We start from the raw sequence: 23,086 nt of genomic DNA, 5'->3' as shown, positions 1-23,086 counted from the left end.
GGTTAGCAGGCAAGTGTCTTAGCCACTATGCTACCAGAGCTCCTATATATATATATATATGTTCATATGTAATGTTTTCAATCCCTAAAGACAAATAAAGATCTGATTTACAAAGATATTGATGATCAAAGGGAATAACAATGAAAAAAAAAAGTATTCGGCTTATATCAGAATCAACTTACCATGTTGGAACAGTTGTTGTTGTTGTTGTTATTTGCTGTCGAGTTGGCCCCGACTCATAGCCCATCGTAAATTGGGGACTATCTGTAATCAGTTCTTCCTTTTAGTAGGTCCAAATTTTGGCTTATCAGTTCTTAAAGGTAGTCACAGGCTGAGCTGGACAACCACAGGCCTTCCTCTAGGGTCAATGCCCAAATCAGGAAGAAGAATCTACAAATCCTAAGGATAAACCATCCTAAAAGGGTTTTAATAATTTCTTTAATTGTCTGTTGACTCCATCAAACTGAGAGCTGGAGATGAGGGACAGTCTTCTATTCCTCTCCATATCCTCATGCCCAGCACAGTTTATCATTTTTCTTTGAGGTTATGCTGTGATTTATAGTTTTCTTCCCAGGTTTAGAGCAGTCTGTTCTATCTTGTAGTTGTCTTGACTTCCCTACCATCTATAAGTTCTGTAACGATTTTTTTCCCTCTTTTTGTTTTGTAGTTGTCTTCATTTGTCAATTGATGTCTCTGGTTCCCTGTTTACAATCTTGTAGGCTTATTTACTTTGGATACTTCCATAGCTGGGTTGGTTTCTGGGTTATATCATCATGTGTGTTAATGGTCAGGCCTCCCTTTAGCGTCTTTTGTAAGGTTGGTCTGGTTTTAACAAATTCCCTTAATTTCTGCTTATCTGGAAATGTCCTAATTTCACCATCATATTTGAGGGACAATATTGCTGGGTACATAATTCTTGGTTGGAAATTTTTCTCCTTCAGTGTTTGATATATACCATCCCATTGCCTTCGTGCCTGCATGGTTTCTGTCGAGAAATCTGAGCTTAGTCTTATTGGTTGTCCCTTGTAGGTAACTTTTCATTTTTCTCAGGCTGCTCTCATGATTCTTTCTTTGTCTTTGGTTTTGGTAAGTTTGATGATGATATGTCTGGGTGATTTTCTTTTGGGGTCTAGCCTGTTTGGGGTTCGTTGGACTTCCTGAATGGATACATTTTCACCTTTCATCATACTAGGAAAATTCTCTTCCAACAAATCTTCAACAGTTTTCTCTGTGGTTCTATTTTTCTCTTTCTGTTCTGGAATTCCAATGACATGTAGGTTATTCCTTTTGATGGTATCTCACATGAAGCTTAGGCTTTCTTAATTTTGTTTTGATTTTTTTCTGATTGATCCCTTTCCAATGAAGTGTTCAGGTATTTGCCTTCAATCTCCCTAATTCTGTCTTCCATTGATTCAATTGGGCTCCTTTGGCCATTCGATGTCTTATCTATTTCTGAAAATTTAGTATTAATCTTCTGGATTTCTGTGTGTAGATTTTGTATCATTTGTAATTTTTCATTTTTGTCATTTTGTTCTTGTATTGTCTTTTGAAACTGTTCTAGGGTCTTCTCTGTGTTTTCCTTGATCTGTCTCTCAATGCATTGAATATACCTAAATATAATTCTTCTGGATTCCTTATCAGGGAGTTCCAATGCTGCATCTTCCTCAGGGATGTGTTTTGGGTCTGTATCCTGGTCCCTTGTTTCTCCTGCTTTATCTTGCTTCTTTGTGTGGACTGTGATGCTCTGTTGTCTCCGAGGCATTGTGACGTTTTTGTGTTTATATTTAATTGATGATTGTATGGTGGAGTGACTTGTCCACGATATTCGTTTTCTCTGAATGTTATCTATGCAAGCAGGGTACTGTGCTGTGCTCCTCTATTTGCTAGTGGGCAGCACTTACGGTCATCACCTGTTTCCTTTCCTGTTGTCAGCCTCTGGTATATATCCCTGCCACCCTTGCCAAACAGAGCCTATTCCTAGGTCTCTTGAATCCGAATGAGGATGCTATCACTTTAAAATCCAAAATGGTTGTCACTTATAAAGATTCAAAATGGCTGCACCCTTGGTCACTTTAAATATCCAAAATGGCCACCACTTGTAAACATTTAAAATGGCTGCGCACTCGGTCACTTTAAATATTCAAAATGGCAGCCACGTGTAAACAATCAAAATGGCTGCACCCTCTGGACAGAGGAAAGTCAACAGCTCAGGTTGTCTCCCACCTTGCTGTTTTCTCTCCTAGTCACAGGCGACCGGCTCAGTCGTCCCTGCAGCCCCTGGTGACCAGGGCTGATCTTTTTTAGGTCAAGTATCAGGTCCCAACAGCACTTGGAACTATTCAGCCTGTCGGTCCCGTCAGAGTAGCTGACAGTCCGCAGCTCTGACTGTCTCTGTATTCACTGTTTTTGTTTTGGTTTTTCCTCTAGTTAGTGTCTAATTCACTTCTGTATAGTTCCTTTCAAAACTAAGGGCTCCAGGATTATCTCTGTCAATTGGTTTTTCTTTTCTTTGTTGAAGAGGGTCTGTGTTGCTTGTCTGCCTATTCCTCCATCTTACTGGACGTCCAAGGCCTGTTCTTATGAGGCCAGACATACCGCCACCCTCCAGCTCTCTTACTAACCTTTGTAAACTAACAGTTGGGGAACCGTTCCTCCTGTGGCATCCACCACCTCTCTGCTGGATTCAATAATTTGCTGCAGTGGCCACACAGAACTCACAGATTATTGGGTTTATTAGGGAAGCAACAGGCTACAATTCAAGTTCAGGAACGTGCTGAGTCTGCTGCAGCTGGCTGTCTCTCTCAGCAGCACATCTCTCCCTCTCAGCAGTGTGGGTCTCTCACAGCTCCCTCAGCAGTGTGTGTCTCTCACAGCTCTCTCTCTCAGCAGTGTCTGTCTCTCACATCTCCCTCTCAGCAGCATGTCTCTCTCAGCAGCACATCTTTCTTAGCTGGCAGTCAAGGAGATAGTCCTCCTCTCTGCTTCTAGTAGGGCTCACTTTAACATGACAGAGTGGCTAAACCAACCAATCCCAACACCAGAATTCTACACACCTGGAAAAGAGTTAGCTTCCCAGAAAATTGCTTCATGCTGCCCTCAACAGAAATATCCCAGGTGGGTAACTTTACACTACAATTCCCTTGGCAAACAGGTACCAGACATGGAGGCTCTTTATTAGCACTCCTATTCAATGGAGTATTAGAAGTCCTAGCCAGAGTAATAACTCAAGAAAGGAAAAGGAAAGACATTTAACTTGGCAAAGAAGAAGTAAAACTATCTCTATCTGCAGATGATATGATCCTATACAAAGAAAATACCAATGATTCAGTAAGAAAATAACCAAAACTAATCACAAGATTTAGCAAAGTGGCCGGGTTCAAGATCAACATAAAAAATTCAGTATGATCCCTTTATACTAATGAAGAGAACTCTGAAAATGAAATCAGGAAAATAATTCCTGGACCATTTACAATAGCCACCAAAAATGAAATAATCGGGAATAAATCTAACAAAAAACCCATACAAAGAAAAGTACAAAACACTACTACAAGATACCAAAAGAAACCTAACATAAATGGAAGAATATACCATGCTTATGGACAGGAATACTTAACAATGTGAAGATGTCAATACTACCAAAAACGACGTACAGATGTAATGCAATCCCAGTCTAGATTCCATCATCATCCTTTAGAGTTGGGAAAACTACTCACTAAGTTTATATGGAAAGAGATCGCAGATAAGCAAAGCATTATTAAAGTAAAAGAACAATGTAAGAGGCTTCACACTTCCTGATATCAAAACCTCCTGCACACCCACAATAGTTGTGGTACAGTGAATTACGTAATACAGCTCTTCTAGCCTTGAGCTTCGATTCCCACCGGAACACTGGGTGGAACTATGCACATGTGAGGAGCTAATGGCTCAAAAAAGGGATTGGACAGCTTGTTAGAAATGCAAATAAGGTACGTGACACTCTTGTGTGGGTGGGACCTTGCAAATAAGATGGATGGAACACTAATGTGGGGATTGGTAAATTCTGCAATCTCATTAGGCTTAAAATGAGCCATCCCAGAGGTGGAAAGGGGATCTCATTACCATCAAGGCAGAAGAAGAGCCAGGATGAAGAGCCAGGATGAAGAGCATTCTCGGACCCACAATCCCTGCACTGAGACAAAAGAGAGATGGTGGCAGCAGAACCAAGAGACTAGCATAGACACAACAGTGGGCTTCCCAGACCACGGAGTGAGACAGTTGCATGCCTTCTGGCAGGAGACTTGCTGCCAGAGTTGGGTACTTCTCTGAGCACCTATTGGCAGAGCTAAAAGAGTTTTGTATTACTTGCCTGAGCAGAGGCCATGGCAAGGAGATGAGAGCCAAAGAGATGTGTGTCTAGGGGCACGGCTGAGATAAAGATATCCTAATTGAAGAATTGTATCCTGAATTGTTTCTCATCCTGAACTGTAACCTGTTACTTCCCTAATAAACCTCATAATCATGAGTACTGTCTGCGAGTTGTGTGTGGCCACTGCAGTGAATTACTGAACACAGCAGAGAAGTAAAGAGTGCTGTGGGAGGGACAGTTACTGTCAGAATTGGTAAAAGGCTGGGGGGTAGAGGCATGTCTGACCTTTGCCTCATAGGAATAAACCTTGGGATGTTGATACTGATGATACTCTCTCCCACTTGTGAAGCTGTGGGATGCTGTCATCCCCCTATGCCGTTTTTGCAGTAGTCAAAACAGCCTGGTACTGGTACAACAGCAGACACGTAAACCAATGGAACAGATTTGAGAACCCAGAAGTAAATCCATCCACCGATGGACAGCTGATCTTTGACAAAGCACTGAAACTCATTAAACAGGGAAGACATAGTCTCTTTAACAAACAGTGCTAGCAACGCTGGATATCCATCTGTAGAAAAATGAAAGAGGATCCATATCTCACACCACACACCAAAATTAATTCCAGATGAATCAAAGACCTAAATGTAAAACTTAAAACTATAAAGAACACTAAAGAGAAAATAGGGACAAACTATCATATACAACACTAAAAATTTACAAATACCAGAAGACAAACTAGGTTACCGGGATCTCCTAAAAATTAGACACATATATGAATCAAAAGACTCACCAAAAGAGTAAAAAGAGAACCCACAGAATAGGAAAAAATATTGGCAACGACTTATTGGACAAGAGACTAATTTCTAAAATGTATAGAAAACTTCAACACCTCAACAACAAAAAGACAAATAATCCAATTAAAAATGTGCAGAAGCCATAAATAGACACTTCACCAAAACAGACATCCAGGAAGCTGACAAACACATGGAAATACTTAGTCCAGATGGAGCATGCAAACCTCAGACTCCACAACCCCAAGAGCAGAAGAACTAGGTGGTACCTGGCTGCCATTACCAAGCACTCTGAAAAGGATCACATTAGAAGGTCCTGGATAGAGTGGGAGAAAAATGTGGAGTGAAACTCAAAATAATTTAAAAAAGAGATCAGGTGTACTGGTTGAACGGAGACTGGAGAAATCCCTGAGACTATGGCTTTTAGTTACCTTTTGGACCCGGAACTGAACCAACCCCTGTGGCTCAATTTTCAGCCAAACAACAGAAATAGTAACACTAGGGAGGTAGGCACTCCTTAGATCAGCCAACCATTCGAGATCAAAGGGCAGCATTTGTCCAAGGACAGAGTTCAGAAGGCAGGACAGGTCAGGAGAAAAGGAGGTATGAAAATGAGAAACACAGGTGGGAAGCGTAATGAGTGTTGTTACCTTGAGGGGATTGTAATCAATGCCATGAAACAAAATGTATATGAATTCACAATAAATAGTTAAAGTAAATTAAGAACAAAATAAAGTTGACAGTAATTAGCACAGATGTGATAGCTGAAGGCTGGTAATAGATAAAATGGATTAAGGAAGGAATTTAGTTGGGGACAGAAAAAAAAAAAAAAAAAAAAAAAAGCCCATGGATTGGATGAGGCAGAGCAGCCAGTGAACAAGAAATAATCGAATATACAGACCAAAAGCAGAAGTGCTTTGAAGAAAGGACAGTCAACGGTGACAGAGCTACAAGAAAAGTTAAGCAGAATATGAACTAGAAAGAGGTTAATAATATCATGCCTCAGAACATGGCAGAATTCTTTTTGTTGTTGCTTCTGTTGTCAACAATCCTTCATCAAACCCACAATTCCTGATCATTTTAAACAATTTTACCTATGTTAAACTCTATCTAGCTTGGTACTCAAACTAGAGTACCTTTATGCCTGAGGGTAAATCTGCCTCAAACATGGTTGAAGGATATCCCTAACTATAGGTTGAGTATACACTGTCTAATCAAAATTCTTGTATTCTGTGAATTATTCTCCACAGTCACATTCTTAGGAAATCTTTAATAAAACATGTTGATAAGACAATTGTAGAGTGAAAGGTGGACTAACAATTATAATCTCAGAGTCCAAAGCTGCAAAAGGTTAATTTTTAGTAGTAATCTTTGAAATAAAGACAAAGCAAAAGTTCTAACAGTCTACACTTCTTACCAACAAATTTGAGATGAAGAAACCACTAATTGTTTTTCTGGCTTATGACTTAAAAAACTTGTGGTAGGGGGCTTATTGTAGAAAACAGGAGGATTAGAAAAATTAATCCTTTCACTAATTAGCAAAGATAAATGACCCAGAAATTAACAAAAGGTGAATATTTTCTGATTAGAAATGAACTAAAATATTTCAGAATCAACAATAGTTGTAAAATCAAGAAAGAACTGGGAAGTGATACATATTGAGTGCCTCTATTTGCCTACCCTAAAACTATACATAAGCAATTTACAGGTATAATCTATGAAGGTAATACTCTTTACTTCTTCCTTCCCTGTAACTTACATGAAGAAGACTAAGCAGTAAAAAGCTTTTGGGAAACATTTTTTAGGGGAACAGGGCAAATGGCTGAAATGAGGCAAGATTTCCAAAAGGGAGATATCAAGCCACTGTTGTTTTTTCTCATTTTCCTCCTGACTTCAGATTTTCCTCAAAGGATTCTCCTTCCTGCCCATCAAAATTTCTTTCCCAAATTCTTGGCTTATGGTCATATTCACTGTCCTTAAGTTGCTGTCAAGTTGATTCTGACTTTTGGTGACCCCCTATGAGACTAGAACTGTGCTCACTTCAATGGCTGATTTCTCAGAAGTAATGGATGAGTGCAGTAACCGTTTGCACCACCAAGGCTACTTAGCATGGTGTTAAGATATTTTGCCGCAGAAGGCATTCTGTGCTGGAACATGGTACTAGATTCTTATTCCTTTCAAAATGTCTTCTTGGTAGGAACAATTAAAACAATCTCTTGTATAATTTATTGTTGTAATATCCACTTCAGTCTGAAAATTAACTCCAACCTGAAGTACACAAAAACACATTTTCCTTTTCCATGTTCTGCAAGTAGAACTGGTTAGAAAAATAGGTTTATTCTTACTCACTTGTTTAACAAAACAAAAAAGCTAGGAAAAATGTACTTTAAATCAAAGCAGTCCAAGCAAGCAATGGCAATAATACAAAGAATAATCAAATAGTGGTATTTGTGCCCTTATCTCTTTTATTATTCATGTTTAAAGTTATATATATATATATGATGGTATTTAGCTATTTTTAGTCTTTGATTCAGTGAATAAATCATGTTGTTGTTATGTGCCATCGAGTCAGCCCCAACTCATAGCGATCCCTCCTTGGGTTGCCGAGGCAGTATCACCATGGAAGTAGATCGCCCATCCCGCCTTCTGAGGAGTGGTTGGTGGGTTTGAACCACCAGCCTTCTGGTTAGCAGTCAAGTGCCTTAGGCACTATGCCACCAGAGCTCCTGAATCATATATACACATATATATACACACACATACATACAGTAAATAAATTATAATGCAATTATAATTGCATTATAATAATGATATTACATTATATAATTATATTATACATTACTATAATCTTCCCCCCTCCCTATCACACCTCAAATATTTAATCCATTTCTTGAAAATAACATCATTCATTAAGTTAAGAATCTATATGAATTAGATGCAAACTCTTTTGCATGTATCTGGCAAAATCTCAGATATTAGTTATTTCAAAAACAATATATCTAGTATTTCTGAATAGCAGTAATATAAAAACTGACATACTTTATATTTGTTATACAGTCTAATCAGATATAATATGTTCATCTAAAAATATAAGGGAAAATTCTGTATTAATTAAAGATCATAATAAAAATAATTACAGAAAACTATAAAATACTCCCCCTTCTCCCCCAGGAATTTAACAGTTCATCATCTAAATTTTATTTTAAGACACTAAGGTTTACAGCCTAGAAAACCCTACAGGGCAGTTCTACTCTGTCACACTGGGTCACTATGAGTCAAAAATCAACTCGATAGCATCTAACAACAATGCACTTTTAGGAGGCAAACTAGAATGCAGTATTGGGAATAATATTTATTACAGGAAAGGCTGTAATTTATAATATTTGTACTAGAAAAGCAATGAACTCACTTAGTTATTAGAAAAATGAATTTCAAATTCTTTTTTTATTTAACCTTTCCCTGACTTTTAAAATAATGAATTCATACATATTAGTCCTTCTGTGATTGCCTTATTTCACTCAGCATAATGTCCTCCCAGTTCATCCACATTACGAGGTGTTTCGTGGATTCTCCACTATTCTTTAATGTTGCACAGTATTTCACTGTGTGTATGTACCACAGTTTGGGTATTTATTCATTTGTGGTTAGGCACTCAGGTTATTTCCATCTCTTTGCTATTGTGAATAGTGCTGCGATGAACATGGGTATGCATGTCTATTCATGTCCTGGCTCTCATTTCCTTAGGATATATACCTAGTAGTGGGATTGCTGGGTCAAATAGTATTTCCAACCTTTTAATGAAATCATCATACCAATTTCCACAGTGGTTGTATCATTTTACAGTCCCACCAGCAGTGTAATAGAGTCCTAATCTCACCAGCATTTGTTATTTTCTATCTTGTTGATCTTTGTTACTATTACTGGGGTAAGATGACAGCTCGTTCTTGAATTTAAAATTCTTAAATGTAGGGTACTACTTTTCAACAATATGAATTACAAGGCTAGGTAGCAACACAATAATTGAGAAGTTTTTATTTTACCTCAACTAAGACAAAACAATGTGTTCAGCACTACCGCAGGTGTGATTGAAGGGTAGATACCTCTCTGCCATCACAGAATTTGTCATCAATTAGGGAAGAAAAAGGTACACAAAAAATCAGAATAAGATTCAAAAGTACTAGAAACCATATGGATATTCAAAGCAGATGAGTTCATAATTACTGGGAGATTAAGAAGTACTTCGTTAAAAAGGCAGTATTTGAGAAGGGCCTTAGATGGATGTTGTTGTTGTTGTTATGTGCCATTGAGTCATCTCCGACTCACAGTGACCCTTCCTTGGGTTTCCGAGGCAGTATCTCTATGGAAGTAGATTGCCCAGTCTTCCTTCCGAGGAGTGGCTGGTGGGTTTGAATCACCAACCTTCTGGTTAGCAGTCAAGTACCTTAGACACTAGGCCATCAGAGCTCCCAGGAGTATGAATACTACTACGAAAGTAAAAAAGTACAAGAATATATGAAGTACAATGAGTAATCTATTTTCATTAGGGTATACTACTGGTGGAATGGGATGTAAAGCAGGCTAAAAGGATCAGAGTATGGGCTTTGGTAAACCCCTTGGCAATGGGTTTTCAACTATCATTCAACCTAGATTTCCTGTCAACTGCACCCTACAGGGCCTAAAACAGTTGTGATGTTCCACAACAATGGCCTTGAGTATCCGGCTGCTGACTACTTATTTGGACAAATCTGAGGCTATCACAGCCCCCTTGGGCCTAGTGCTTTGACTCCTGATTAAGATTCTTCCCTCAGGTCACGTACCTCTCTTCTCAGCTGTCTCCTAGGTTCTATCCTGATTCACCACACTGGTGTACATATATACAGACACATTATTCCATTCTGTTGGAGGTACCAGGGCCATGCTAAATCTGCTGACTCTTTATGGGCCTAGAAGTACTGTGGAAGACTTATGCTAAATTTGTAATGTGATGAGGAATCACATATTGGAAGTTTCTGAGTAGTGGGATTAGAATGAATATAAGTGGGCTTTAGGAAGATTAATGAAATAAAACTACAGAATGTACTGGCTCTGTGGACTGAGAGATCTGCTACTGTATCATTCTAGGTAAGTGAACATGAGGACATGAACTACACATGTGAAAATGGTATTATGCCAGGGAAGATATAGTAACTAACAATGGATTAGATACGTAGGCAGAATCCAAAAGGGTTCAGGAGATTTAAGCTTGGTAACTGGGTAACCAAAAACTATTACTTTTGAGCAATCTATGAAAACTAGAAGATATTTTGCCTATTAATATCTTATTCATTAGTCCAAGATACACTTTCTATTCATCAGATTGGCCTGTTTGGAATTTGCAACAGAGTCGGATCTGATTCATAGCGACCCCTCCTTGGGTTTCTGAGGAGGGGCTGGTGGGTTTGAACCACCAGCCTTCTGCTTAGCAGTCAAATGCCTTAGGCACTAGGCCACCAGAGCTCCTATGTAGAAAGGTGCACTGATAGATGTGTATTTGCACATACAGCTAAATATTGCTAAGCCTTATTGTTAAGGATTTGATTTTATCCAACAAGTGTTCACTGAGGATCTACTAAAAGTCAGGCTCTTTGCTACTTTTGTACTTCTATAGATCCATGGTGAACAAAATACAGCATCTGCCCCTGACAGTCCATTTTTAGTGGAGACACATATGCAAACAACTATACTACAGTGACTGTACTACACTATCCTATACCTATGGCAAAGCAGAAAAGAAAACTTATGGGGTGGGAAAGCTGGCTGAATCCTTTATAAAGGATGTAACTGCTGCTGCTAAGCTAGGTTTTTCAATGACGAGTCACAGTTTGCCAGAAAGATAAGGCAGGGAAGAGTAAATGCAGGGGTAGGAAATAGCTTGGTATATCTGAGAAAATATATTCTTAGTGTGAGTGTACCATCAGATACAACAGGGTGAGAAAGTAGGGGAGAGAGGAGATCTTTCTCCACTCACTAGAGGAAGAGCAAAGATACAAATGAAAGCCTACAACATCAGGGCTCAGAACACAGCAGAAATATTTCTATTTTTGCTTTTCTTGTCAACGATCCTTTGTCAAACCCAAAATCACTGATCATTTTAAGCAATTTTACCTATGCTAAACTATATCTAGGAGCTCTGGTAGCGTAGTCTAAGGCACTTGACTGCTAACCAGAAGGCTGGCGGTTTAAACCCACCAGCCACTCCTCAGAAGGAAGGTTGGGCAATCTACTTCCGTAGTGATATCTCCTAGGAAACCCAAGGAGGGGTCATTACTTGTTGGGTCCGACTCGACAGCGCATAACAACAATGAACAAATCTAGCTTAGTACTCATAGTAGAGTACCATTATGCCTGAGGGTAAATTTACCTTGACCACTGTTAGAGTATCTTTGACTACAGGTTGAGTGTACATTCTCTAATCAAGAGGTCTCGTTTTGGGGACAGGTGGGGAATGTTCTAGGAAGCTAACGCCATCTGTAGGAAGAGGATGTAGATCTGCATTTTGCTCATTGAGGGAAGCATAATCAACCTATTCTGAGGGGGAAGAGATGCAAGTGTGAGTGGCTTGTGGGTTAGAGCAAAGGAAAGGATGGTAAGAGTGCGACACAGCAGAGGAACATGTATGCCACGGTGAGGTTCCCCTTTCAGACTCTTTCACAGTCTAGTGGCATTGACATCAGGGCAGAAGGATCAACCTGGCTTCCTCAAGGGCATACAATTAGCAGATTCATGTGGAAGAATCCCTTGAGCACAGTGGCTGACATAGCTATTTGTAAGTCCCAGCAGAAGAGGCAGGGGGCAGGTGGCACATGACAAATACCTAGCAGGGCTGATTAGCCAAGAAGTGTGTGGGCACTCTTTACTAAAGCTGGGGTAGGGTCAGAATAGTAAGCAATAGCTGACACCTAGGGGCTCATCCTGTTGTTGTTGTTGTTGTTATGTGCCGTCGAGTTGGGCCGGACTCATAGCAACCCCTCCTTGGGTTTCCAAGGCAGTATCACTACGGAAGTAGGTTGCCCAACCTTCCTTCTGAGGAGTGGCTGGTGGGTTTGAACCGCCAGCCTTCTGGTTAGTAGTCAAGTGCCTTAGGCACCACGCTACCAGAGCTCCCAGGGGCTAATCCTAAGGGCCTTTATTTGCAAGCATGTCCATAGCTGCTGAATATGACAACGCTTTCAGTCCTTAGTGCAATGCCATAAGAAATCATGAAACGAGATTTTATATTTTAAAATTTCTGTATCTTTGTGTTTGAACTTGCACACATATGCTTCCGAATATGATCCCCACACCTTACTCCTGTCTCTGCCAGGCTTCCTCAGTCCGTCTTTGTGGGTCTGCCTTATTGCCTTTCTATTTCTGCCATTTCCTCTTGCTCTGTCAGATCCTTCTAGGTCCCATCGGCCAAGTTATCAAAATAGGATGAAGTTATTAAGAAATATTTATTATTCCCCTCATTTCAATTGTGGAAGAAGCCCTGGTAATGCAGTGGTTGAAATACTCAGCTACTAACCAAAATGTCAGTGTTCAAACCACCAGCACTCTGCAGGAGAAAAATGTGACAATCTGTTTCCATAATATTTACAGGATTGGAAACTTTATGGGGCAGTTCTATTCTGTCCTATAGAGTGGTTATTGTTTTTGCTTTTATTGTGGTAAATATAAATGTAACAAAACAATTGCCATTCAATAATCTTCACAGGTACAGTTCAGTGACATTAATTATATTCACCATGTTGTTCGATAACCATCATTATCTAGTCTCAAATTCCTCCATCACCCTTAACAGAAAACTCTGTGACCTCTACAGTTTTCTTGATACAGATGAATAAGGCATTTCCTATTTCTCTAACATTTGTTTCAATGTAGTTTTTCTCCTTGTTATTTTATTGGCTATGTGGCCCCACACCTTCTAAAAGTCAGTCACTTTAAAAGAAAAGACATTTCCCATTTCTAGTTACAGGGTATTACCACATCCAGATAGTTGGCAGAAAGCCAACTCTGTGGAAGATGGTTAAGGACCTCTCATTTTGTGTTACTTTCTCTAAATTTCTGTATTACCTACTATCCTACTTCCTGGAGAATAAAGCCCAAATACCAAGGTATGATCTTTAATGCCCTTCATTATCTGCTCTGACCTGTCTTTTCAGCCTTAAATCTAACTGAAAAAGAAAAGCCAAACTCACTGTTAGATGATTCCGACTCATAGTGACCCTCTTTGGGTTTCCGAGACAGTAAATCTTTATGGAAATAGACTGCCCAGAGTTCCTTCTGTGGAGTGGCTGGTGGGTTTAGAACTGGCAACCTTTTGGTTAGCAGTCAAATGCCTTAGGCACTATGCCACCAAGCTCCTTAAATCCAAACAAATACATCTTATTGTGCAGCTGAACAGTCTGACTTGCTCTTTGCATTCTGCATGCTGTCACATGCTCCTGTGCCTTTGTTCAGGCTCCTCTGCTTAGAAGGCCTCCTTCTGCCCCCACCTTCTCTCTATCAGAATCCTACTTTTAGAGCAAGGATCAGTTCAAACAACAATCTTCCCCTTCAGTCCCATAGGTCATTACTTTGTGCCTCTGTCATTTAGTTAATTCTATCTTACATTGTAGTTGTTTACAGGCTACTTTCCCCAAAATAGTGATAGCTTCAAGGAGAAGAACCGCGTACTGATTGATTATTGGATTCTCCCTTAGCAAATAATAATATGTCTTCCATATAGTATGTACTCAAGAAAAAGTTAATTGAATGAATGCAATGAATACAGATAGTGGGGTGTTAGAATTACTTACAATGTGATCAGTAAAATTAGGGATGTCTACTTTATATTAGAGGAGCTCTGGGAGCATAGTGCCTAAAGCACTTGACTGCTAACCAGAAGGCTGGTGGTTCAAACCCACCACCCACTCCTCAGAAGGAAGGTTGGGCAATCCTACTTCCGTAGTGATACTGCCTTGGAAAACCAAGGAGGGGTCACTATGAGTCGGGGCTGACTCGACGGCACATAACAACAACAACTTTATATTAGAGTATAGAAGCCAGGTGAAGTCTTGAAACAAGAGCTCAGTCATTAATTGCTAAAATCCTAAACCATTAGAATACGAAACAAAAACCCAAAAAAAAAAAAAAAGACTACCATATACTTAAAAAAATTAAGAAGGGTATCTTAGTAGAAGAACAAGGAGCTCTTGGTGGTACAGTGGTTAAGGCATTTGACTGCTAACCAAAAGATCGCTGGTTTGAACCTACCAGCTGCTCTGCAGAAGAAAGATGAGGCAGTCTGCTTATGTAAAGATTTGTAGCCTTAGAAACCCAATGGGGGTCTCTATGAGTTGGAAACAACTTGATGGCAGTAAGTTTGGTTTTTGGTTGAGTGGAAGAGCAGGAAATTAGAGCAAGAATTCCACTCCTGATCACTAATTTTAAGGATTTCATCAACAATTGTTGTGTTCTTAGGTGCCATAGAGACAGGAGCCATTGATGCACACAAAAGTGTATAAAAGTGAATTATATGCAGACAGTGGAGTAAAAAAATTTTGTTTTCATTAAAAATGGCAGTATCATGAATATTTTGCTGACCATAAGTTACATCATCAAACAAGGTAGTAAGACCTGGTTTCTTCTCAAATGCATACAACCATAAGTTTCAGATCTTCAAGAGTAAGTGGGGGCCAGATTTTTGAGGTAAATAGAGTGATATGAAAGTTGCCAAAAAAAAAAGAAAGTTGCTAAGACTCCTGCCTCCTTTAGTTCTCTTTAAAGCAAGACTTGTAAATGTCACTCAGGTAACCACGGCAAGCAGGAAGCAGACAAGATCTAGCAGGCCCAACAGAGCTGGTAGTGGTGTGCGTACGAATATGGCTGTATGTATATGTGTATATATGTGGTTCAGGTATGGTTACACCAATGATACATTCCTAATTTCTCTCTCTGAGTGAATACTTTTGATAGTTTCTGTTTACTTATTTCTGTATTTTAAAAATTATAGGAATATTAAGGCTTAAAACTGTAATACAGAAAATATTGGGAAATTACTTGTTTCCTTATCAATATTGAGTTTTTAGGAAGAAAGCTTAGATTTATTGGATGATGCCATCAAGTATGTATGTCAGGAACAATGGTAAGCTAAGCAATAAAAAACTTTATTCTCTCAAATCTCTTTATATGTACAGCACTAGGCTAAGCATTTTACAAATATTATTGAACAAAATCTTTGCAAGAACTTTAAGAAATGATTATTTTTATCTACTTTATACATTTTAGGAACTAGAGACCAGAGATGTTAAGACACTTGCACACAGTCACACAGCTGATGAAGCCAGATAGTGGGTATCTCTGATAACAAATAAAACCTATGATCTTAATGAGTTATTACATTGATTAATATTGATTCATGTATGCTGCCAACTGGGTTTGAAGCCTGCACCAATCTATTACGTAACATACTCTTTTTGCCCACATTTACATCTGGCTGGCTGACTGGCCATTTAATTATCATTAGCACCTTTAAAAGAAGATAGGGTAAGAACAAAGTTGGCAAGTCAAGTTCAAAACCGTATGTAGCCTTTTTACTTTTTTTTTTTCCTTTAAGTTAGAATATATGTCATTATCCTTTTCCAATTCATTCTACAAGGAACTTTGTTGGAATAATGCCTAAGTCATTTGACCGCTAACTAGAAGGTTGGAGGTTCAAACCCAACAGCTACTCCCTGGAAGGAAGATAAGGCAATCTAATTCCGTAAAGATATACTTGCTTGGAAACCCAATGGAGGTCATTATGAATCTGAATTGACTTGATGGCAGAGGGTTTGGTTTTTCTTTTTTTGATTCATTCTACAAATAATCAAGAGTTTCTGCTATCATATATATTTCACCAGTATACCATATGATCATGTGATCAGTATAAGCGTATCTGTAAGACATCCTGAGTTAGCTAGCCTATCCTTTGGCAGTGTGATGATTCTGCCATCACTCTAAGGTTTCATCACATGGAACACAAGCAATCCCTGGAAGCCTCACCCCAAAAGCCTGATTCACAGATATTCTATCCCTGGAAATGATCAGATACCACAGCAATTTGTTCATGTCTAGGCTTTAGCTTTGAGTAAATAACTTTGCAGGAGCTCTGGTGGCATAGTGCCTAAGGCATTTGACTGCTAACCAGAAGGCTAGCAGTTCAAACCCACCAGCCACTCCTTGGAAGGAAGGTTGGGCAATCTACTGTCTGGAGTGATAGTGCCATGGAAACCCCAGGAGGGGTCACTATGAGTCAAATTTGACTCAAGGGCAGTACTTTTGCTTAAGTAACTCTGCATCACAAAAACCTCACACATTTAACTGGGAGGGAAAACACAATTTTCATAGACTTTGTAGGTGGCTTTTAATTTTAATTTTTCCTTGTATGTGCTATAGTTATGCTGTTTCTATTATTATTTCTTTGACTTATTTAAGTTTCTACATTGACTAGCTTACATTTACCAATATATCCTCCCTGCCATTCTAAGCAGTGTACTGAAAAATGCTTAAAAACCAGCTTTTGTTTCGGGGGTGGGAGAGTGGAGAGAGAACACATCTCAATTTTATTATATATTTTTACTGGTATAAAGAATATATAATACACAATTTACATATGGTAATAAAATATACAATATTCTGTATTGTAAATTCCATATATCCAACTGATTCTCACAGAATGCTTCCATTAGTTTTTTTTTTTTTCTGCCAAACTCTTATATCATAGCCAAGCTATTATTACAACTGATGAAATAAATATATTTCCAACACAAACACTGGCTGAAATTTTCATCTATGTTAACAAACAAGGCAAAAGTGAGACAAAGAAGCTTTATGTCATATGTGGAAATCCACTTGTCAATTCACGAGCAATTTTTTGGGCAAACTGGGCAACATTTTTAGAATACTGAAAGAGTATTGCCTCAGATGTTTTTTTTTTTTTTTTGGTGCTAGTCACAATGTAACAGCTACTAAGATGCTATTTACTAACATATTTTCCATTGCCTGATTAAGTCTAGAGTGTCAGTCAACAGAACAGTAATTTTTGATCACTGTACTGTTTACCTACTTCCATGGTATTAATACTCTCACCGGGGCTGTTATCTATAGACCACTGTGACATTACTGAACATGGAGTTGAGAAGAGATATACAGTAGTCACTATCATGCAGTGCTTATACCATATAGACACACTCTCTAATACCATACCCAAACCAAAACTTTGTGGAAGCAGACTGTCTCATCTTTCTCCCACGGAGTGGCTCATGGGTTTCAACTTCTGGTTAGCTGCTGAATGCCTTAACCACTGTGCCACCAGAGCTCCTTCAAGAGCACATATACTGGTAAAATGCAGAAAATAATTATTTATATACAAAAAAAATAATTCAGAAATGATATTTTAGTTTTCCTTATCTCTGTTTCTTATGTAATTCATTTAATTGTAAATTTGTGTAATTTTTAGTAATGACTACTTTTAGTAACAACTGGCCAGCAAAATTCTTCATAACAATAGGCTCTCAGGAGTTGATATGAATTGACTCCAGCACACCACTGCTCTCCACCCTCTCTTAAAATACCTGATACTGTTGCCAGCATTTGCAGAAATAAACAAGTATGAAATGATATGGAATTCTAATGTTCTCATACTGGCATTATGTATCAAAATTATATCACTAGAATAATTACAATGACAAACCAGTGTGGTCTTTCAGGATGTCTGGTCCAAGCACTGATCCCCTGTCATACCCTCCCCTCCCATATTCTAGCTTGTACTGACACAAAGATACTTTATATATATACATACACTTGTAGCTATTCACTAATAAAGCTTTTAAAAAAATGACATTGAAAGTTTGAGACCTACTCTTCCACTAACTGATGGTATATCCTACATTCAAATACACTGGCTTTAAATGAAGTGTCAATGGTTTTCAAATAAAATTACCTTGAAATAACTATTTTAGAAAAACCAATGAAAGATGTGGTTACTTTTAGGATAATGAAGGAGGTATTACTTTAAACACAGAGCAGAGAAAATATTTAATCACTTTACACTTCAATTTTATTTTTATAAAGGAATAGAAATAACCATATATCGTCCAAGGAAATTTCACTTAACGTTTTCAGCTAAAGTGAGTGAAACACTCTAGGATACAGTAATCCAAAATTAAAACATTTTTATTTCTCTTACTACCTATTATTCTTCTGTGGAACAGAAGCACCATTAGCCTCTCAAACAGGAAAAAAAGAGTTATTTGTTATCTATGATTATTGTCTGTAAGTTATATAAGCCAGAAGTTTTAAAACGAATATGAAGAGAAAACATGAAAAAGGTAGTGTGATGGCTTAAGCAGAGGCTCTAACACCAGACTGCCTGAGTTTGAATCTCTGTTCCTTCACTTAAGTCACATGACTTAGCCAGCTGCTGACTCACCTTATGTTTCAGGTCCCCACACATAAAAGGGAAAAAAAAAAAACAAAAAACATATCCCTATCTCATGGCATGTTTTGTGTACTAAATAGGTTACAACATATGAACATTTTAAAAGGTGCCTGGCATGAAGTAAGAACGATTTAAGTCTTTGCTGGTATTAAAAATTCTCAAAAAAAAAGAAATCTTTCTGTTAGTTTTACTAAGGACCAATGAATGTGGGCCAAAGGAAAAACATCATCATGTATGGAATTCCATATTTAAATGGCAAACACTGTCAGCATCAGACTCTTGTACATACTTGCTAACTGAACATGGACCACTTGTGTGTAAATGCTTTTGGCAGGTTAACATTTATCAAACATGTGTCCCACAAAGTGTTATGTACAAGAAAATGCATACTATTTAAATAGCTGGTAATTCCCTCTCCAAATTCTTGTCTGCCACACCATTTTTAAATATCCCTTCTTCTCCCCTTTCGTTTATGAAAAGTATGGAAACCTGAGGAGCAGCTAATGACAGACGGTGATTTGAGTGAAAGATCCCATCACGCCTAACTAAGCTATCTTAGCTTTTGACACTCAAACATAAGCCCTAGTTTCCCAAATCTGTATTCTTTTGTTTGGGACCTCTTACAATCCAGTGTAACTGCTCTAGGATAATTATTCTGACTTAGGGTACAATGGGCATTTCTCGTGAGCTCCCAAATTTTATTTAGGCTGATAACTGTGATTGAAATAGAGATTAAGTTTGGATGACAATATAAAAATGGTAGGTGAATTTTATTTATGCCTATTGGTAGGAGAAGCAATTGGGAGGACAAAGGCAAGGGCAAAGAGTGAGAGAAAAGCACTTGAGCCTGGCTTAGGTGTTGCACTTGAACCTCTGCTGGGTGTCAGATGCCAAGAGAAGATAAACGGGCCCAAACAGAGCTATCTGGTAGAGTGATATACAGGGGATATACAGAGTTCTCTAGCACTAAATTTTTTTTTACTTTTTGCAAATGATCTGTAGAGAGATATTATTAACCATCCCTATCTTTTTATCCAAGACCCTATCTTTTTATCCTATCTGAAAGAATAGCTCACTGTCAAAAGATCTTAGCAGATACAAAGGGGGGGGGGGAGGTGCCTTTCTTCTTAATATGGGGAAGAAAATCTGTATCTACTGAACGTTTACTTGCTAGATATGTTTACATAGCTCATCATTTCTTCATGCAGCCTAGGTTGCATGGAACCTAGGTGCTGTTGCTAAACCCTGAGTCTCAGAGAGAGAAAATAATTTCCCCAGGTTCAAAAAGCTCGTAAGTGGCAGAACTAGAATTCATACCTAGTCTGTCTGATTCTAAAACCCACGTTCTTTTTTTTAAAAAAGCTAATTAAACAAGCAATATTCTTAAAATATCAAATTAGTTGAGAATTAAAAGTGTATTTGTGTTTTTATTTTGGAGGGTGCTGGTATTTAACTTTTGCTTCCCCCTTTAAAACATGTTGCTTTTCAAATTTGTAGGAACATTATTTAAGAATGAGATGTGACTGGGTGTTTACTGTAGTTGCTTCTTGGGTGGTTGTGGTCTGCAGGCTTCTTATTAAAACTACATTTAAAGTATGGCACAGTCCCAGCATGACACATCTTAACATGTTTTATGATTTGAAGGGGGAATTACCAAGGTTTTGTAAAACTTTAAAAACTTGTGCAACGCTTGATAGTGGTAAAAATATATATAATTATTTAAAAATGCAAAGTACTGCACAGCATGCAATGTTCACAGACTTGCATTATCTAGATAGTAAGTGTAAAGATTTCTCCACTGTTATTATATCAACAACTAAAAACACAATGATGTCAAAGTACTTTAACCAGTTAATTCTAAGCGTTCCAGGAATATTATTTTATCCATTTGCTGATACCAAAAAAATAAGAAAATGTCAAAATTGAGATTATAACTCTTTTTGATAACTAGTGAATCCCAAAAAGAAAAGAAAGATAAAAAAGAGAGATGAAGACAGACTGGCAAAGGAACTGAGAGAACAAACATCTTGGGTAAATGCTACGATGATGTAACTTTGATGGAGAAACCAGTAAACAAAAACTGAATCAGAGTGGGCTGTATTAGAAAGTGTGTTGGGTATGCTACATGCACATTTGTAAGTTCTTAGAAGACAGAACTCTATTTGTAAAACTGTTTTATATAAAATTTACCTCAACAGTATATGTATGAAAATGGAAAATGCCATGATGATGATACACTAACAGGTAGCTAGGTTTTTATGATAGATAGAAGTAGACAAAGATTAAGGGTCATATACTGATAAAATCAAGGAAATATCAGTTTTCTACGATCAGGCTCTTTTGAGTATTATATAACAGGCAGATTAAAAAAATATGAAATCTAAGAGTATGCATTCAAAAATGGATTACAAAAGATAATAATCTCCTTAGCCCTGAAGGAAAGTAACACACAGATACTTCAAGAGCATATATTGGCCCTGAGCACGAGAGACACTGTTCATACTTGCCTAATAAAGACTTTTTTGGCACTACAAAGTCAAATGTGTTTTTAAAAATATTATTTTCTTACATTTTTTTCCGTAGGCAACAATATCGAAGGAGAGAGGCAGAAAATGATCCCAGAAAAAAAAGAAAACCCCAGGAAGAAAACTGTCATGTTCTGTGTTTCAATTTCACAAAAGAATTCTTATTAGAGGTTAGAGCCTTTCAGATCCCTTGTCATTCAGGATATGAAGTTCTAATCTTGTGGCATGGCCAGTTGAGGCTCAGACTTAATCAAATATGCTGACTAGCTGAAACAGGAGGTGGTTCACTCCTTACTTCTGTTTTCCATCTTCAACTGGATCCTCACTTGCAAATTAAGAATTATGGCAGCCACTTGCTGTGTAAACTAGGAAAATTCTAAGGTGGAGGAAGGAGAATGAGTGGGACCTTAATTTGGTTTTACTAAACGAAAAGTTACATCAACCTGACTCACCTCAGTCTCCTGTGTCTTCAGGGAACGGTTGAATTTTATATAAAGCCTATTTATAAACCACTGCAAGTGATACTTGCATTCATCTTGCACTGTGACATCATTTCCTCATCAATAATTTAAGCATAAAAAATGAATTAAAGGGACTCTGAAGGAACTTCTCACACATGGAAAAATAGAAACCAACTCAGTGCTCCAAAATACTAATTCAGTCCTCTTACCCTGTTCTTTGATCTGACGAATTTGCTTCACAGTTTCTTTTAAGATTGCACATTTGTCAGGTTTGAAGTTAAAGTTGTCTATATCATTAAAATTTGCAAAAATCAGCTCTGCAAGTTCTTCAATATATTTATTTTCCTGTTCACGATTACGTTTCTCAGTGCTCCTTTTGGGGCTAAAAAGAAGACACACATTTTTGTTACAAATTTGAAAAAGAGCTAGTATGAAAAAAGATAACCACTTTAAACAAGCTCTAAAAGAGTTGTAAGAACAAACAATATTTATTTATATAAACACAGAATCACTTCTGAGGAAAGAAAATTGCTCTATGTGCTGCATATTTTCCCCTAATTGAACTTATCCTAGTTTGTAATTATGTATTTACTTGTACAGTCACTTGTTCAACGTGTTTAATGTCTCCACTGGACTAGAAGCCTCAGGGTGGCAAAGATCAGCTCCACTGTGCTTAGTATAGTGTTGAGCACAAGAAGGAACCCTATTTTATATTTAATAAATTAAGGGATATTTAAAGAAATGTAAGGGAGCTCTGGTAGCATAGTGCCTAAGGCACTTGACTGCTAACCAGAAGGCTGGCAGTTCAAACCCACCAGCCACTCCTCGGAAGGAAGATTGGGCTATCTACTTCCGTGGTGATACTGCCTCGGAAACCCAAGGAGGGGTCGCTGTGAGTCGGGTCCGACTCGACGGCACATAGCAACAACAACAACAAGAAAGGTAAAAGAGATTCCCTTCATTAAAAAATATTTATTTAAGATAAGTAAAAGAAGAAAGGGAAGTTAACTAAATATAATAGGAATAAAATTAAATTACTTTTGGTAAAGCATAAAAAAGGAACAAAAATCACTAACTGGAGGGCAGACATGTATTAACTTGGGTGAAGGGAAAGGCAATACACTGTAAGGGGGAGGTCAGCACAAAATGATCAAAGAAAGGAAGACGCTGGGAGGAACACAAAAGTTAAAGGCAACAAAGGTAAATACAGACACAGTAACAACAATAATCTATGAGTGGATATATAGACAGACACTCAAGTTGAACAGGGGTGTTGAACAGGCAGATGGGACTTTACTCATGCACATATATAGGTTTGACAGAGGATATATATATTTTTTTAAAATTAGGATTTGGGTGAAGATTTACAGAGTAAATTCACTTTTCATACAGCAGCTCACATATACTTTGTCTCATGTCATTGACCAAAATTTACAATGCAGCAGCTCCCCTCCCACTTCCTCCCCATAGTTACCTCCTCCCAG

At 38.0% G+C, this 23,086-nt stretch overlaps 1 protein-coding gene across 1 annotated transcript in view; it reads right to left on the bottom strand.

Annotated features, from left to right (window-relative positions):
• NCOA2 (nuclear receptor coactivator 2) overlaps positions 1–23,086 on the bottom strand; it is a 193,157-nt gene that overhangs the window by 166,870 nt on the left and 3,201 nt on the right. The window contains exon 2 of the mRNA XM_042781847.1: positions 21,812–21,984. Coding sequence (XP_042637781.1) covers positions 21,812–21,984 — 173 coding nt within the window. The remainder of the gene's footprint in view (positions 1–21,811; positions 21,985–23,086) is intronic.

Source organism: Orycteropus afer, unplaced genomic scaffold (genome assembly GCF_000298275.1).
Source record: "Orycteropus afer afer isolate SDZICR_OR568_19922 unplaced genomic scaffold, OryAfe1.0 scaffold00181, whole genome shotgun sequence".
NCBI lineage: Eukaryota > Metazoa > Chordata > Mammalia > Tubulidentata > Orycteropodidae > Orycteropus > Orycteropus afer.
This window is presented reverse-complemented; position numbering and strand designations above follow the sequence as displayed.